Source organism: Phoca vitulina, unplaced genomic scaffold (assembly GCF_004348235.1).
Source record: "Phoca vitulina isolate PV1807 unplaced genomic scaffold, GSC_HSeal_1.0 scaffold7, whole genome shotgun sequence".
Lineage (NCBI taxonomy): Eukaryota > Metazoa > Chordata > Mammalia > Carnivora > Phocidae > Phoca > Phoca vitulina.
In genome coordinates this window covers 1604006-1619031 of record NW_022589710.1, presented here as the reverse complement: position 1 = coordinate 1619031, position 15026 = coordinate 1604006, and the positions used below count along the sequence as shown (strand labels likewise).

The 15026-nt window shown below is 54.4% G+C and overlaps 4 protein-coding genes across 6 annotated transcripts; 2 read left to right on the top strand and 2 right to left on the bottom strand.

Annotated features, from left to right (window-relative positions):
- Positions 1–162: 162 nt before the first annotated feature.
- Positions 163–3628, top strand: PSME2 (proteasome activator subunit 2). The gene is made up of 11 exons (XM_032404808.1): positions 163–289; positions 565–597; positions 1011–1073; positions 1312–1398; positions 1503–1533; positions 1620–1717; positions 2476–2544; positions 2714–2781; positions 2946–3000; positions 3310–3396; positions 3488–3628. The coding sequence occupies exons 1-11, from the start codon at positions 242–244 to the stop codon at positions 3566–3568; spliced, it is 720 nt and encodes a 239-aa protein (XP_032260699.1). The 5' UTR covers positions 163–241; the 3' UTR covers positions 3569–3628.
- A 1018-nt stretch (positions 3629–4646) lies between these two features.
- Positions 4647–6869, top strand: EMC9 (ER membrane protein complex subunit 9). 2 transcript variants are annotated; one of them, XM_032404799.1, is made up of 6 exons: positions 4652–4784; positions 5099–5141; positions 5284–5360; positions 6209–6278; positions 6368–6462; positions 6620–6869. In XM_032404799.1, exons 1-6 carry the CDS (start codon positions 4753–4755, stop codon positions 6798–6800), a joined length of 498 nt encoding a protein of 165 aa, XP_032260690.1. In that variant the 5' UTR covers positions 4652–4752; the 3' UTR covers positions 6801–6869. The 2 variants fall into 2 exon arrangements, with proteins under 2 accessions (XP_032260689.1, XP_032260690.1); XM_032404798.1 differs by having other exon boundaries at positions 4647–5141.
- PSME1 (proteasome activator subunit 1) lies at positions 6860–9676 on the bottom strand. Of its 2 annotated transcripts, XM_032404795.1 has the most exons (11): positions 9501–9676; positions 8836–8868; positions 8628–8690; positions 8402–8512; positions 8268–8313; positions 8056–8153; positions 7735–7803; positions 7582–7649; positions 7420–7474; positions 7256–7342; positions 6860–7087 (listed from the first exon to the last, which is right to left on the bottom strand). In XM_032404795.1, exons 1-11 carry the CDS (start codon positions 9537–9539, stop codon positions 7007–7009), a joined length of 750 nt encoding a protein of 249 aa, XP_032260686.1. In that variant the 5' UTR covers positions 9540–9676; the 3' UTR covers positions 6860–7006. The 2 variants fall into 2 exon arrangements, with proteins under 2 accessions (XP_032260686.1, XP_032260687.1); XM_032404796.1 differs by lacking the exon at positions 8628–8690 and having other exon boundaries at positions 9501–9652.
- A 2023-nt stretch (positions 9677–11699) lies between these two features.
- FITM1 (fat storage inducing transmembrane protein 1) lies at positions 11700–12984 on the bottom strand. The gene is made up of 2 exons (XM_032404543.1): positions 12719–12984; positions 11700–12337 (listed from the first exon to the last, which is right to left on the bottom strand). The coding sequence occupies exons 1-2, from the start codon at positions 12982–12984 to the stop codon at positions 11725–11727; spliced, it is 879 nt and encodes a 292-aa protein (XP_032260434.1). The 3' UTR covers positions 11700–11724.
- Positions 12985–15026: the final 2042 nt, after the last annotated feature.

The following is a 15026-nucleotide window of genomic DNA, read 5'->3' as shown; positions in this document are numbered from 1 at the left end:
CCACTTTTATCCTAGCCCCTCCCTCGGACAGCCCCTGGGCCTGTGACCGAGTCCGCACCGCCTCTACTAGTAGCAGCAGGCCGAGAATGACTGAGGGGCTGCCTACGGTTTGCGGCCTGCCAGAGGGAGGGGGCAAAGAAGGAAGGGGGCGGGGCTGAGGGGGGCGGGCCTGGACGCGGGGAGTGAAAGCGAAAGGCCAGGCGGCGAGCCGGGAGACCGGAGATCTTGCAACTGGAGCAGCATGGCCAAGCCTAGTGGGGTGCGCCTGAGCGGGGAAGCCCGCAAACAGGTAATGGGGGATCGGGAGGCCAGGCTGGGTACTCCAGGGGACCAAGGCCGTGCCAGAGAACTCCCCCAACCTCTCCTTAGTGCTTTCACTTCTGCCGGGGGATTCCCAGATTCCTGCCCTCTGGCCAGTGTCTATACTGAGCCTGAGCTTCCAGGGAAATCTGGCTTGTGGTAGGAAAGGCCTGAGCCAAGTTGGAGGGCATCCCTTTGTGGGTGGGATCTTACTCTTGACTACTGAGACCCTTAACCAACATCCGGGTACTGCTCTCTGTGCAGGTGGATGTCTTCAGGCAAAATCTTTTCCAGGAGGTAAGTCTTCTAGATTCAAGCGATTTGACTCGGAATCTTAGACCAGTACTTGAGGGCAGCAACCTCTCAGAGTGACCCCCAAACCCACCCTGGGCCCTACTTCCCTAATCAAACCTTCACCCAAGGCTCCTAATTATTGATCTCTACCTTTAATTTGCCTCCTCTTAATATTCTCTCCACCTCTGCTGCTTCCTCTCCCCTCTTTTGGTGTGGAGGGAAAAGCTGTGGCCCCAAAGTCCTAACCATGGTTCTGCCACTTCCCAGCTTGGGCAAGTCCCTTCACTTCTCATGGCTTCAATTTCCTTATTTGTAAGTATTGGAGTCAATGATTTACAAGGGCCCTTCCAGTCCTACTTCTCAGACACCTCTGGAGCATCTTCTGAGATTCCCCACCCTTGCAATGTAACCCACAGGCAGAGGAGTTCCTCTACAGTTTCTTGCCACAGAAAATCATACACCTGAATCAGCTCTTGCAAGTGAGTAGTATGGCCCCCTCCCACCCCATCCCAAGGCCTCTGTCCTCTCCACCCACCCCCCTCTAGATAACAACTGGGCTCAGCATGCAGAGAACAGTTATGAGTGGTGGACTGGAACCGTTGGGGTGGCGTGAGGCCTGAGCCTAGGCAGAGGGTTGGGTGGGCTGTGTGGAGGGAAGGCTGTGACTCAGAATGAGGGGAATAGGCTGGGCAGCCACTGACAGTGAGCTCTGTGCAGGAGGACTCCCTCAATGTTGCTGACCTGACCTCTCTCCGGGCCCCACTGGACATCCCCATCCCAGACCCCCCACCCAAGGATGATGAGGTGAGACACTCGGGGTGCAGGGCTTAGACTATAAACCAGGTGGAGATGATGGCTCTCCAGCCTCCAAGACTTTTCTAAAGCCACTGTCCCCCTTTTTACCTTAGATGGAAACAGACAAGCAGGAAAAGAAAGAAGGTAAGAGAGGAAGGGGTGGCTAGGGAAGAGGAAACGACACATTGTCTGCTGGATGAGAAGGGGCCTGAATGCCCTCTTTTTCACAGTTCCCAAGTGTGGCTTTCTCCCTGGAAATGAGAAGGTTCTTGTCCTCCTTGCCCTGGTTAAGCCAGAAGTCTGGACTCTCAAAGAAAAATGCATTCTGGTAAGCCTGAGAACTGCGAGAAAGAGAAAGGGAAGACTAGCCAGGCCCAGCCCTAGTCTCCTTGAGAGATGCAAGTCCTTCATTCAAGGACCTATTCCTGACATAGGAAACTTCCTCTGTGCTTTGGGTTTCGATACCTTGTGTTCTCATTCTGCTAGACCTCTGATATCACAATGGTATCCCTGTGTAATCAAGAGACTGTGCTGTTTCCACCTCCATAGTGTCAGAACCCACCTCTGTACCAGGTACACAGTGCAGGTGTTGTGCCATCATGAGTTGGTTTAAGAGCTTGGGCCCTAGAGACTGCTTGGGCTCAAATTCTGACTCCATCACTTACCTCGTTGGTTACCTTAAATAAGTTTCTTGGATACTCTGTGACTCAGTTTTTTCATCTATTGAGTGGGTACAATAAAAATATGTATCTTAAAAAACTGTGAAGATTAAATGAGATATATATATGTAGTACAGTGCCTGGCACTTAATAAATCCTCAATTAGGGGCGCCTGGGTGGCTCAGTCGGCTAAAGCGTCTGCCTTTGGCTCAGGGTCCTGGGATTGAGCCCCGAGTCGGGCTCCCTGCTCGGTGGGGAGCCTTCTTCTCCCTCTCCCTCTGCTGCTCCCCCTGCTTGTGCTCGCTCTCTTTCTCTCAAATAAATAAACCTTAAAAATAAATAAATAAATATAGCTGTTATTAGGAAGTGGCAGAAAAGGAAAAACCCAGTAAGTTTGTTTAATGATTCCTCCATGATCATAATTTAGGTGATCACATGGATCCAGCACCTGATCCCCAAGATTGAGGATGGAAATGACTTTGGGGTGGCAATCCAGGTAAGAAAAGGGTGTATGAGGACATTGAGAGCAGGGAGAGACTTGGGGAGTGAGAGATAGGAACTAGATATGACCTGGGAGGAGGAGGAAGATGGTGGGTGAAGGAGGGAGGAGATGAAGTGTTTTTCTTGCCTCCCATCTCTCTCTCTCTCTTTTTTTTTAATCACAGGAGAAGGTGCTGGAGAGGGTAAATGCAGTCAAGACAAAAGTAGAAGCCTTCCAGACAACCATTTCCAAGTGAGGGCAGCTGGAGGGCCAGCACGGGGGTGCTGCAGGGACATTTCTTTGGGATTCCCAAAGCTGGGCAGTCCCATCAGGACAATGGGGGGCTCTGGGAAGGATCTGAGGGAGTATCTCTCTCTCACTACCCGTTCCTGTGTTTATTCCCTTGCTTTTGGCAGGTACTTCTCAGAACGCGGGGATGCTGTGGCCAAGGCCTCTAAGGAGACTCATGTAGTGAGTAGATAGTCACCAGGCTTTTAGCTGAGGCTGGCTGGGGTTGGGGCAAGGAAGAGGGACTAGAGGTCTTCCTTGTCTGTTTTCTGACTTTTCCAATGTGGAAAATACCAAGCCAAGAGCATTGGCTAGAAAAACTGATTTGGGCTTCAGAAACCTGGACCCCTTTCTCGGCTTGATCCTGTGGGATTCCATTTCTTAGTGCTGAGAAGGGACTCATCCTCAAGTTACCTATTCCCTATATGAGGAAACCAGATTAATGTCCCAACCTCCCATGGAGCTGACTCAGCTTTGCCTCCCACATCCCAGATGGATTATCGGGCCCTGGTGCATGAGCGAGATGAGGCAGCCTATGGGGAGCTCAGGGCCATGGTGCTGGACCTGAGGGCCTTCTATGTGAGTGTGGAGTAAGCCCCTATGGGAGATGGTTGAGGGGGATGGGGGAGAAGCCAAGAACCTGACTGCCACCCTTCTGGCCTTCTTCCAGGCTGAGCTTTATCATATCATCAGCAGCAACCTAGAGAAAATCATCAACCCAAAGGGTGAAGAGAAGCCGTCTATGTACTAGTCAAGGGCCAGAAAAAGAAAATAATAACAATAATAATAAATGACCTATGCTTTGTGTGAATTATCTCTGGTGTGTGTCATTCATTCAGAAGGCATTTATTGAGTGTCACCTATGTCCAGACACCGAATGTGAATGTGGTGGCAGGAAAGAGAGGGGATGCCATGAAGCCAAAGATGAATGGGAAACCCATCCTGTTCTTAAGAAGTCATCCTAAAGAACAGGGTGTAAATTGTGACATGTCGTGACAGCCATACAGATAGCCTGTATTTGGGAATTTCACAAGATTATTTCAAACATTTGGGGGGCTTGTGAGTGCTTCCTGGAAGAAGTGGCATTTGCACAGACCCCTTATAGGAATAATCAGGCTTTGGACTGAAAGCTGAGCAAGGAGAAAGCTCCGGGGCTGAGATCAGGGAAAGACGAAAGAACAACACTCATCATCAGCTCAGTGCAAGCCTGGAGAGGGAGTGAGGTTTCATTCATTATGGGTAAATGGTGGGACTCCTTCTCAAGAGCTGACAAGGGGAAAAACGCTCCCAAGGCATTATGTTGAAGGAAATTATACCGCAGGACATTAAGGGAAGGATGGGTCTGTAAATTTTTTTGTCCTCTTTCCCCCTCCTTCAGCCAATTGCCGCCTTTATTTCTGCAGAGACTACATTAAGGAAACCAAGGGCCAGATATCCTGTAGTGGCAAAGGTAACAGGGCTCATCAGTGACGGAGCTGGCCTAGAGTACAAACCCATTCATTCCATAGTAGGAGCAAGGCAGTGCGCTTGTGTCCAGGTTCGGAGATCGAGCGCTCTGGGACACCCCACGCGGGGCGCGCGCTCCAACCTCCTGGCTTTGCTGGGCCTGTGGGGGCGGGCGGCACAGGTGTCAGACGAAGCCATCCTGCAATCCCGGACCGAAGTCGAGTAGCCTAGCCAATCAGCGTGCGGGCAGTTCTCTTTAGTTTTCAGTTGTGGGTTCTTTCCAGTTCGCGGGAGACAAAGGCGGGGCAAGGTTTGGACGCGGCCGGTGATTGGGCAAAATGAGAACCTTTAAGCCTATCAAAGAGCACCACGTGGGCGGGACCCCAGAAGCGGGCGCTGCTTACCGCAGCGGGCCGGGAGTCCCCCAGACCCGCGAGGATCTGCGGCCGCCAGCCGGGGGCGGGCAGAGGCGGAGTTCGGCGCTGCAGCATGCAATCCGGACCGTCTGCGTTCTGGGCCAGGTGGGGGCTGGGCGCCGGGACCCAGGTCCCCGAGAGCCGGCGGGCTGCCTTCGCGCCGAGTCAGCGTCACTGCCGAATCTAAGTGAGGGGGCAGAGCGAAGGGCCAAGGAAGGCGCCGGGGAGGGAGCTTCGCGGACGCGAGCTGGGGCCCCGCTGGCCATGGGGGAGGTGGAGATCTCGGCCCGGGCCTACGTGAAGATGTGTCTGCACGCCGCCCGGTACCCGCACGCCGCCGTCAACGGGCTGTTGCTGGCGCCCGCTCCGCGGTCGGGAGAATGTCTGTGTCTCACCGACTGTGTGCCCCTGTTCCACAGCCATCTGGCCCTGTCCGTCATGCTGGAGGTCGCCCTCAACCAGGTGCCGCCGCTGGACGCCCACCGACCACCGCGAAACCCCCTAACACCCCTAGCCCAAGCCCATCCCCGGCCTCTTGGCAGCAGTGCGCACCTACAGGGCGGGCGGCACGATTGAGTTTCTGATGGCCCCTTTCCCACGGCAGGTGGATGTGTGGGGCGCGCAGGCCGGTCTGGTAGTGGCTGGGTACTATCATGCCAATGCAGCTCTGGACGACCAGAGGTGAGTGGAGTAGCCAGAGGCAGAAGGCTAAGGGTTATGGGTTGGGGGATCAAGAGAACTCTTGGACATTCCTTTCATCTTTCCTTCGTCAAATGCTTAGGAGCAGGGACTATATCCACCAGGCACTAGGCTGGGTACTGGAGTGAGGGAATATAAAGAAATATGAAGGAGCTCCCTGGAGGAGCTGTGGTGGGGGTGGGGAGCATAGCTGTGTATCAATAACAGGCTGACACCTGGCTTTAACTGAGGTAACCCCCGCCAAGTGCTGAAAGAACACAGAGGAAACCCAACCAGCAACTTTGGGGAAAAAAAAAAAAAAAGGAAATGTCCTTATATATAGAAAAAGCTATCTACTTACGTATTAATCATGTATCTGGATCAAATTATACACAGTTTTGTAATTTGCTTTTCTCACCTCACTTAGTAAATATCTGCCATTTTTCCATCTCTACACCAAGATTTACCTTATCCTAACAGCTATATAGTATGAGTATGGAAGTACCATGATTTATTTAATGCCTTAAACATTGATATTGTTTCCCATTTTTTGTTAATACAGACACTGTACAATTATTACAGTAAATTATTTATAAGTGGAATTTCTGGGTCAGCATATACTGTTTAAATTATGCCAAATTACCCTCCCAAAAGATCACCTTTGATCTCCACCTTGACCAACAATCTGAGCACCTGTTTTCCACTGCACTCAAGCATTAAGCAGTTGTGTATGAAGCTTCAAGCAGGCCTGACCCCCCAGACCTGCTACAGGAGACCTGGGAGGTCCAGCTCAGATGGACAGGGTCTACCCATGGTCAGCTCCTCACTCCTCTGATCTTCCCTCTATACAGCGCTGGGCCTCTGGCCTTGAAAATCGCTGGGCGGATTGCAGAATTCTTCCCTGGTGCAGTCCTTATTATGGTGAGGTTTGGGTTTCAGGGTGGGGAGTTGGTGAGAAAGTAGGAAGGGGAATCCTTGAAACCCTCACCAGACCTTCCTTGTCTGCACAGTTGGATAATCAGAAACTGGTGCCTCAGCCTCATGTGCCCCCCGTCATCGTCCTGGAAAACCATGGTCCCCGCTGGGTCCCCAAGGACAAGAACTTGTGAGTGCCCCACTCCCTTCACCTCTTCTTGGAAGCCCACAGCTCCTGGGCCTCCTCTGTCCTTGATCTTGCCCCAAGGGTCCTTCTCTAGATGCTAACCTCTGCCAAGTGTCTGGCCCCCTGCTGAATTTGACCTCCATGGGGGTTATTATTTCAGAGTGATGTGGAGGGACTGGGAAGAGTCACGGCAGATGGTGGGAGCACTACTGGAGGGCCGGGCCCACCAGCACCTTGTGGACTTTGATTGCCACCTTGACGACATCCGGCAGGACTGGACCAACCAGCAGCTGAACACCCAAATCACCCAGTGGGTGGGTCCCACCAATGGAAATACCTGAGCCAGGGCTCGGGGGGAGGGGGGGAGGGAAAGGGTCAGGATCCAATAAAGAGACTTGGGTTGAAGGACAATGGTATGACTATTTATTATGCCTGGGAGGCAAGGGGAGGGAGAAACCTCAACAGGCTGAAGTTGGGGAAAGTCTGGAGTCCTCTGTAAAAGATAGGAAGGTCTCTGCTGGACCCATTACGGAATGAGAGAAGGCTCTCAATAGATCATTCCTTTTGTTTCTCCCCTGGGCTTCTTAAGCTTCTCGAAGTTCTTCAAGATGATGTCATATAACACAGCCTACAGGGCCAGAGAGGAGTGGGGGTCAGCCACAGGCCCCCAGTGGCTCCTGTGCCCCATTTCTAGCCTTATGGAGAAGCTAAGTTCTGTGACCCTTCACCCCCAGCCTGTCAGGGAGTAGGTGGCCTAGGAAAGCTCCCTCTGTCCCCCACCCCCTCGCTTCCTCACATAAGCGTTGCGGATCTCCATGACCATCAACCGGATGTCCCGGTACTCTGCTTCATCCAGCTCGTGCACCAGCTGCCGATAATCACCCTGTGGGAGTCTTGGGTCAGGTCTGACTTCAGATGTGTCCTTCCCCCACCATGTACCCTGACTTGGGCCTCACCTACCACGTGGGGCTGCTTGGCTGCTTTGGTCACAGCATCGCCCCGTTCAGAGAAATACCTGTAGGAAGTAGAAGGGTATGGAGTGGGAGAAGGAAGAGGGAGCCCAGGCCTCTGTCCAAGGCAAAGGTGGAGTGTGCATGCACGTGTAGGTGGGCAGTCACTCACTTGGAGATTTGAGTGTGGAAGCCTTCCAGCTTGGTGTGAAGGGTGGTCATCAGCTCAAACACCTTCTCCTGGGGAAAGAATGCAAGGGGGAAAGTGGAAAGCAGCATGGACTGGAGTAGTAAGGAGGGCAGAGGAGTGGGGTAGCTCTCTCACCTGGACAGCCACTCCAAAATTGTTCCCATCCTCAATCCGAGGTATCTGCAGCTGCAACCAGGTGGTGACCTGGGAGGAGGGAAAGGCATCAAAGCCACAACAGCTCCCAACCTACTTCCCAGGTTCCTGTCCTCTGCTTCCCTGCCCACGATCAGGGGGAGTTATGCCAAGTCCGTGCTAAGCCCCAGGGCCTACAATTCTGGCTTCATTTGCTGTGCTCTCTCCTGCTGAGACCCGGCTGGTGCTAAGCCCTACCTGATAGGGACCAAGGAGGACAAAGGGTTAGGTCTGAAGCCTGGGGGTGGGAGTGGGAGGGCTCACCAGGTTGAGCTGCTCAATGACATCCTTGATCTCAGGCTTTAGACGCTGAAGGAGGACCACGATCTTCTCATTGCAGTTCACTGGGCCACAGGGAGGACCTAGGCAGTGGGCAACGGGTCAGTCACCAGGCTGGGACTGTGTGAGGGCAGGGAAGAGCAATCCCTGGGGAAGAGCTCCTAGGAGGTGAGACTCAAGTCCGTTCATGGTGGTACCTTTGTCTTCGTCTTCCCCTTTCTTCTTTTCATCTTTGTCTTCCTTCTGCAGGGAGAGAGGGGCTCTTGGCAGTCAGGCCTAAGGTTGATTTTTCCCATGGTTGGGTCCCTCCTCCCAGCTCTTCCCGGCTTGCCTCCTGCTGTTTCTTCCGTTCCTCTTTCTCTTTCTCCTTGACTGGATCAGGCACTGGGATGTCCAACGGGGCCTTCAGATTGCTCAGGTCGGCTTCGTTGAGAGCCGGCTCCTGGTGCAGGGTGGGAGGAGAGCTGGAGGCAAAGGCATCCCTCTCGCCTCACTCTCATGGCTCCCCAGACCCCCCCCTTGACCCCTACTCTCTAGCTTTCTGCTGCCCCCAGTACCTTTAAAAATGCATCCAACTCAGAAATCTTCTTGGGGAAGTAGCTCCCCAGCAGGTTCTCTGTCTGTGTGTGAGGTGGGGGTGGGGGAAGATGGGGGTCAGAATCACATGTTCTTCCTGGCAGTGAAGCAGGGCTGCCGCTGCCCAGCAGGGAAGGGTTGAGCCGTGGGAGTTAGGTAGGAGTGGGGTGTTGATGGGGCAGGTCTTACCTTGGTACACAGGTCCTCACGGAACACGTCCACCTGTGGGACACAGGCAGCCCTTCAGACACCTGGCTTTATGGCCAGTTCATATGAGGACCATTCCCTTAGGGTTGTGTAGGGCCTGACCTGGGGAAGGGTGGAATGCATCCCGTGGGGTTGGGGAGGGTGAAGTGAATCCCCGTGGGGCTGGATGTGGGGGATGAGAACATTCCTGGCGGTGAAGGGCGAATGGTCCAAGTGAGAACAGATCCCTCGGGTCTCCTGGGCTGTACAAGGAGGGGTGTAAGAGCCTCTGCGACTGGGGCAGGGACGGCGTACCCTGTGGAGTGGGCCGGGGGCCCTCCCGTGGGAAAAGCCATGAGGTGGCAGGGCAGCTCCGGCACCCTGTCTGTGTGTGGCCCGGGGCCCCGCGCCAGCGGACTTCCCCTCCACGCCAGCTCTCCGCTTCACCGCACCCCGCTGAACCTCGACCTCCTGGCCTCTCCCGGCACGCGGACCTCGCCTGTCTCCCCCGGCCAGGGCGCAGGTGCTCCTGGCACCGAGGCTCACGTGGGCTCCGATCGACCACGACCCCAACCCGCGACGGGGGCCGGGGGGCCGGTCACGGACGCCTGCAACCTTTCGGAGCCACGCCTCCCTAATGGGCCCCTCCTCGAACTCGCAGCGCTCACCTTGGCTTGGGCTTCAGGCCGGACCCTGAGCGTGGCCATGGCCGGGGCGGGGGGCCTAGCGCCGCACGAGAAGCGGAGTGTGTACGGGGAAGAGAAAGCGAAAGCAGCGCTCGCCACCCGCACGGCCTTCCTGGGTAGCCGGGGAGCCGAGGTACTGGAGGGGGCGGGGCCAGAGCCGGAGGGGAGGGGGCGGAGGGCGGCAGCCGCGGCCGGGCTCCCCCTGGAGGCCGAGAGGAGCGCTGCCACCGCCTCCTCCGCCCGGCGGCCCGTCCCAGCCTGCCTCCCCCTCCCCGCCCTGCTCCCGAAGCCCAGCCTCTCCGTCCCCGCCTCCTCGCTTCCCGCCTTTCGTCTCCCAGCCTACTGCCACTATCACCCCCACACACGCTTCTTTCCACGCCCAGCCTCTCCACGCACCGCGGGCCCGCCTTCCCGCCTCCCGGAGCCAGTGCCCTCCTCCCATCTCCCTGCCTCCGGACTCCTCTGGTTCTCTTCTGTCCCTGTTCGGCCTGGGACGGTGATAAGCCTTATCTGGCGCTCTTCCATCTTTTCTGGCCTCCCTTGCCTAGTCCTGGCTCCACGGGCATCGTCTGGCCCATGTGGTGACATTCAGACGCTGTCACCACTCCAACCCAGGCCCCGGTCAGCTCCCTCCTGACCCATGTTGTGGACTACAACCCCCCTATACTCTCCACACAGACCTCTGTCTGGCTTAAAGCTCTTTCTCACTTTCCTGTTGACCTTAGAATGAAATCTAAAGGGCTTTCCTGGCCCAGAAGGCTTGCCTGGCCTGCCTGGCCCCTGTTCTGCAACCTCACTTTCCACTGCTTTCCCCCTTCCCTTACACTTGCAAATAGCTGGGCCTTCCATTGTTGCTTAAACCCGATGTCAACATTCATTCCTGTCTCAGGTACTTTGGCCTTACCGATCCCTTTGCCTGACACACCCTTTCCCCGACACACCCTTACCCCCACCTCGGGTTGTCGTTAGGTTCTCAGCTTAGGTTCTCAGCTTAAATATCACCTCTCCAGAGGGAACTCTCTCCATCGTCCTTTATAAAGTACCTCCCTGCCAAGTCTCTATTACAAACCAGCCTGTTGTAGTACATTCATAGCACTGGAGCTCTCTGATATTAGCCAGTTTATTTTGGGGGGATAGTGTGGTTTAGATCAGGGGTTGGCAAACTTTTTCTGTAAAAGGCCAGACAGTAAACATTTTAGGCTCTCGTGGGCCATATGGTGTCTGTAGTAACTACTCAACTCTGCCCTTAGAGCAGGTAAACAGCCATACCTAAATGAATTAGCAGGGCCAGGTTCCAGTAAAACTTTCTCTATGGACACTGGAATTTGAATTCTGTGTAATTTTCACATACCATGATATATTCTTCTTCTTCTTTTTTTTTTTTTCAATCATTAAAAATGTAAAAACCTTTCTTAACTCTCAGGCCATACAAAATCTGGCCACAGGAGGGCCGTAGTTGCTGGTCCTCTGTTTAGAGCACAGACAATGGACCCTTACTGCCTAGGTTTATAATCCTGGCTTTGATATCTACTAGCTGTGAACAAGCCACTTAACCTCTGTGCCTCAGTTTTCACAACTGTACAGTAGAAACGTTACCAAACCCACCTGATAGTGGTGGTGTTGTTATGAGGGCTTAATGTCTTGATTTATAGGAAGAGCTTAGAGACACTTAGAACGCTGCCTGAAACATAGTAAAGCGCAAGAGAAGTGTTTGCTGTTATTTGTGAGTTTCTCATCTGCTTCCCCCATTAACCCACCAGCCCCCAAACAGCAGAAACCTTGTCTTCCTTATTCACAAGGCATGGAACTATGCTTGGCTCAATAAATACCTATTAAGTAAGTGTGCCCAGACAGGCAGGCCCTTAAGGAAGGTGGAAGGGGGAATTCGGTGAAGGAGGCAGAAAAAACCAACCAACCAGGCTGGAGACGAAGCACCTGCTCAGCAGGAGTGCTGCCTATACCGACGGGCACTCTTACCTGCTCTGGCATTGCCGGTCCTTGATATCTGAGCCCCCCAGAGAGCTTGAAGTCTGCGAGGACTGGGAGACTTGAAAGGACAGCAGGAAGGATGGAGAGCAAGCAAAGAATGGCTGAGGGACGCGCGCGAGACTGCCTGACTCCCTTCTTACCCTTCCCACCCTTTCTGAGTCCCCCCAACCAAATGATGAGCAGAGCCTGAGGTAGGCCAGGTTTGCCTTTATTTCTTTCAGTTATGCTTGCGGCTGGAGTGGGGCCGAGGAAAGAGCCCGTGGCCCGGGCTCCCTGGAGACCAGGGCTGATGATACCAGCTGCCATAGGTGAGGTACCAGGCAAAGGTGCCCACCGCGGCACCCACCACCTTGTGGGTGTACTGGTGGAAATAGATGACGGTACAGAGCAGCAAGAAGTTCCAGAGGCCCAGCAGCAGCACGTTGAGCAGGAAGACGAGGCGGAGGGGGGCCCCGGCTGGCAGCCCGTGGGCCAGATACTTGGCGAACACTGCGGCTTCCTCAGCCATGAGCAGACAGCAGAAGGTGAGCAGGAAGGTGTGGGAGGAGACGGTGTAGCCCCGCCACTGGTGGCCAGCTGCCAGGCAGCTGCGGCGGTCAGGAAGCTCGTGCAGCAGCAGGCCTTGGGGCAGAGGCTCGAAGCAGGAGCCAGTCAGGTCCTCGATGAGCAGGAAGGCCCGGCCGGCCCCCCGCCACACTGCCGCCCCCACCACCAGCCGGCTCAGGTGCCTGGCGGTCACGGCCACACGCCGCGTAGCCAGGAACACCACCAGCAGCACGAAGCCCCCCAGGAAGGTGCATGTCCAGCCCCATGCCGAATTCACAAATTTTCTGTGGGCACAGAAGAAGGGAGACTAGCTACTGAGACCCGCCTGCGCCCCATCTTCCACCCCATCTGTGTTCCCATCCCTGCTCTGTCCCCTGCCCTACATATCCTCACTGGTTCCCTCCCCCCCCCCCCCCCCAGCCACTTAAACCTTGCCGTCTCCTTAGAGGCCCATTCAGCCTTCGAGGAGCCGTATTTCCTCTTCAGCCCTGCTCCTGATTTCCCCTGGACCCTAGGACTCTGTTCCCCTCCCCCTCCTCCCAATTTCTACTCAACCTCTTAGCCTATTTTTAGCATCCAGACTGGCAGCACGACAGAAGCCTGGAGGAGGGAGCTGGGATCCCAGAGTGCAGGGAGCCGGCGCCCACAGCCTCCAGTGGACTCACATGTTGAAGAAGTTGCCGTGGCTGGCGAAAATAGTCCGAGGGTTGACATGGAACTGCAGAAGGGGCCCAAAGATGACCACTGCTGCCAACCAGGCATGGTAGAGGCGCCGTAAGCAGGGGCTGCCCAGGAGGCGGGCGGCCTGTTCACTTCCAAAGTACAGCAAGGCAGAGGCCACCCAGAGCAGCACCCTGACCAGGCAGCCTAGCAGCGCCCGGATTTGGGCCCCGGCCCCCAGCCCTGCCCCCACCACCGGCCCCCGCTCCATGTTCCCTCCCCTCCCCACTTCCCGCTTGCTGTGCCGGGTAGCTGAGGAGGGGCTGATGGGGCCCCCCCTGGACAAGGACGGGCAGTGACAGGTGTGGCAGACACAGGGCAGAGCCCTGGTGGCAGCTGGCAGGCGGGGGAGAGGGGCGGGGGGCAGTAAGGGGCCAGGGCGGAGGGCTGCCACGTCAGCAGGGTCCTAGCTTTGGTTGTGTGTCCTGACAGTGGCCTGTGTCCTTTCCTTTTAGCTCTGTGTCCCCAGCTCCAACCATGTTCGAGTTCATGTTGGAGGGCCAGGCCTGCGGTTCAGTGTTTTGTCCACAGCCTGCCTGGGCCTGCCCATCTATTGGGTCAACCAGTCACCCCCGCCCCACCCCAACCTTACCATGTTTGCTCTGCAGGGAAATCAGGGGTCATGGAGATTCAAACTAACCAACCCTTGGAAGCCATTTAAAAAAAAAATCTGTCTGCCTCGTCATCAGTGTGATCCAACCCCTCTCCTAAATTCTGAGCACAAGAGCCCACACTGCAGGATGCACAAGATGGCTGTGCATGGCACCATGTCCAAGTTAGGCTGGGGGGAGCACACCAGCAGGGGTATCCACTTAGGTGCACCATGACCCTAGGGCTTGACCCAGCCCCAGCCCCTGTCTGGTGTGAGGGACTCTGAGTGGCTCTCTGGCCCTATGTAAACTGTGGTGGTTACGTAATGCACAAGACATCAGATCTAAGATGGGACCATTCTTTGGTACGGTTATTACGAAGGCCAACAGACGAAACTCAAGTGTCCTGGGGTGCCTGGGTGGCTCAGTTGGTTAAGTGTCTGCTCAGGTCATGATCCCAGGGTCCTGGGATCGAGTCCCACGTCGGGCTCCCTGCTCAGTGGGGAGTCTGCTTCTCCCTCTGCCTCTGCCACTCCCCCTTCCTATGCACACACTCGCTCTGTCAAATAAATAAAATCTTAAAAAAAAAGAAATTCAAGTGTCCTGTGGAAGGTGTATTGTATGAGAGATGGTGGTGGCCCAGGCTGGATTTTCAGGACTCCAAAGATTAGGCTCACTGCCACGTGATGGGGGTGGGGGTGGGGGTGACCCTACAAGGAAAATCCCCACCTTGAAGCCCATCAAAACCTTGGGTTGTATCCTCCAACCGGTTACCCTGGGTCCTAAGTCTCACATTGGCCTCCCAGCCTGACCCCTGGGGCTGGAGCCACAAGGCAGAGAGCAACCTACCCAAGGGATGTCCCTGTTATTCAGTAACTGTTCTGAGATCCTTTTTTGTCACCCTTCCTCATTCCTCAGAACTGGTGGTGGGATTTCAGAGTACAGTGGAGGCCCACGAAGTAGTGAAAGGAATGAGCAAGCAAGTACACCTGGGTTCTGAACTGTGTGACTTTGGGAAAATCAACTAATCCTCCTTGGTCCTCAGTGCCCACATCCATAAAACGGTCAAGATGGATTCTTCAATCAGATTCCTTCCAGATCCTAAAGCCCATACTTCAACATAGTTCCTGCTCATGGACCCTAACAGGAAGACCTATAGAACCCCTCACACACCTTTGACAAAAAAATTTTTTTAAAGATTTGATTCCTTTATTTGAGAGAAAGAGAGAGCATGAGTAGCGGGGAGGGGCAGAAGGAGAGGGAGAAGCATATTCCCTGCTGAGCAGGCTGGATCCCAGGACCCCAGGATCATGACCTGAGCCAAAGGCAGACACTCAACTGACTTAGCCATCCAGGAGCCCCACAAAAAATTTTTCATTGTAATTTTAAATAGTTGCGCAGGACATAATTTCCAATGCATTCTCTCTCTCTCTTTCTTTTAAATATACCCAATGGAATCTAAATACTACAGTGATTATGTATCTTACCATTTTCCATTTAAAAAACATGTGACAAGATCTTAATAGTCAGAAATTATATTTCCATTAGACTTCCCCCACACAAGTTATCCTAATGTTTTTACGCCTGAACGTTTTGTTGATCACACTTGTCTGCCAAAAAAATGTATATAATTTGAAACTTAATTTTTATTTATTTATTTATT

What these genes read in the sequence shown, in the direction of transcription:
- PSME2 (XM_032404808.1), top strand. Translation starts at nt 242, where the DNA reads ATGGCCAAGCCTAGTGGGGTGCGCCTGAGCGGGGAAGCCCGCAAACAG. An exon ending in CAAGCAGGAAAAGAAAGAAG is followed by an intron (nt 1,534 to 1,619) that starts GTAAGAGAGGAA and finishes TCTTTTTCACAG; the next exon opens with TTCCCAAGTGTGGCTTTCTC. An exon ending in ACTTTGGGGTGGCAATCCAG is followed by an intron (nt 2,545 to 2,713) that starts GTAAGAAAAGGG and finishes TTTTAATCACAG; the next exon opens with GAGAAGGTGCTGGAGAGGGT.
- EMC9 (XM_032404798.1), top strand. Translation starts at nt 4,944, where the DNA reads ATGGGGGAGGTGGAGATCTCGGCCCGGGCCTACGTGAAGATGTGTCTG. An exon ending in GCAGCTCTGGACGACCAGAG is followed by an intron (nt 5,361 to 6,208) that starts GTGAGTGGAGTA and finishes CCCTCTATACAG; the next exon opens with CGCTGGGCCTCTGGCCTTGA. An exon ending in CTGGTGCAGTCCTTATTATG is followed by an intron (nt 6,279 to 6,367) that starts GTGAGGTTTGGG and finishes TTGTCTGCACAG; the next exon opens with TTGGATAATCAGAAACTGGT.
- PSME1 (XM_032404795.1), bottom strand. Translation starts at nt 9,539, where the DNA reads ATGGCCACGCTCAGGGTCCGGCCTGAAGCCCAAGCCAAG. An exon ending in CAGCCAAGCAGCCCCACGTG is followed by an intron (nt 7,343 to 7,419) that starts GTAGGTGAGGCC and finishes AGACTCCCACAG; the next exon opens with GGTGATTATCGGCAGCTGGT. An exon ending in TGGAGATCCGCAACGCTTAT is followed by an intron (nt 7,088 to 7,255) that starts GTGAGGAAGCGA and finishes CTGGCCCTGTAG; the next exon opens with GCTGTGTTATATGACATCAT.
- FITM1 (XM_032404543.1), bottom strand. Translation starts at nt 12,984, where the DNA reads ATGGAGCGGGGGCCGGTGGTGGGGGCAGGGCTGGGGGCCGGGGCCCAA. An exon ending in CACGGCAACTTCTTCAACAT is followed by an intron (nt 12,338 to 12,718) that starts GTGAGTCCACTG and finishes CTGTGCCCACAG; the next exon opens with AAAATTTGTGAATTCGGCAT.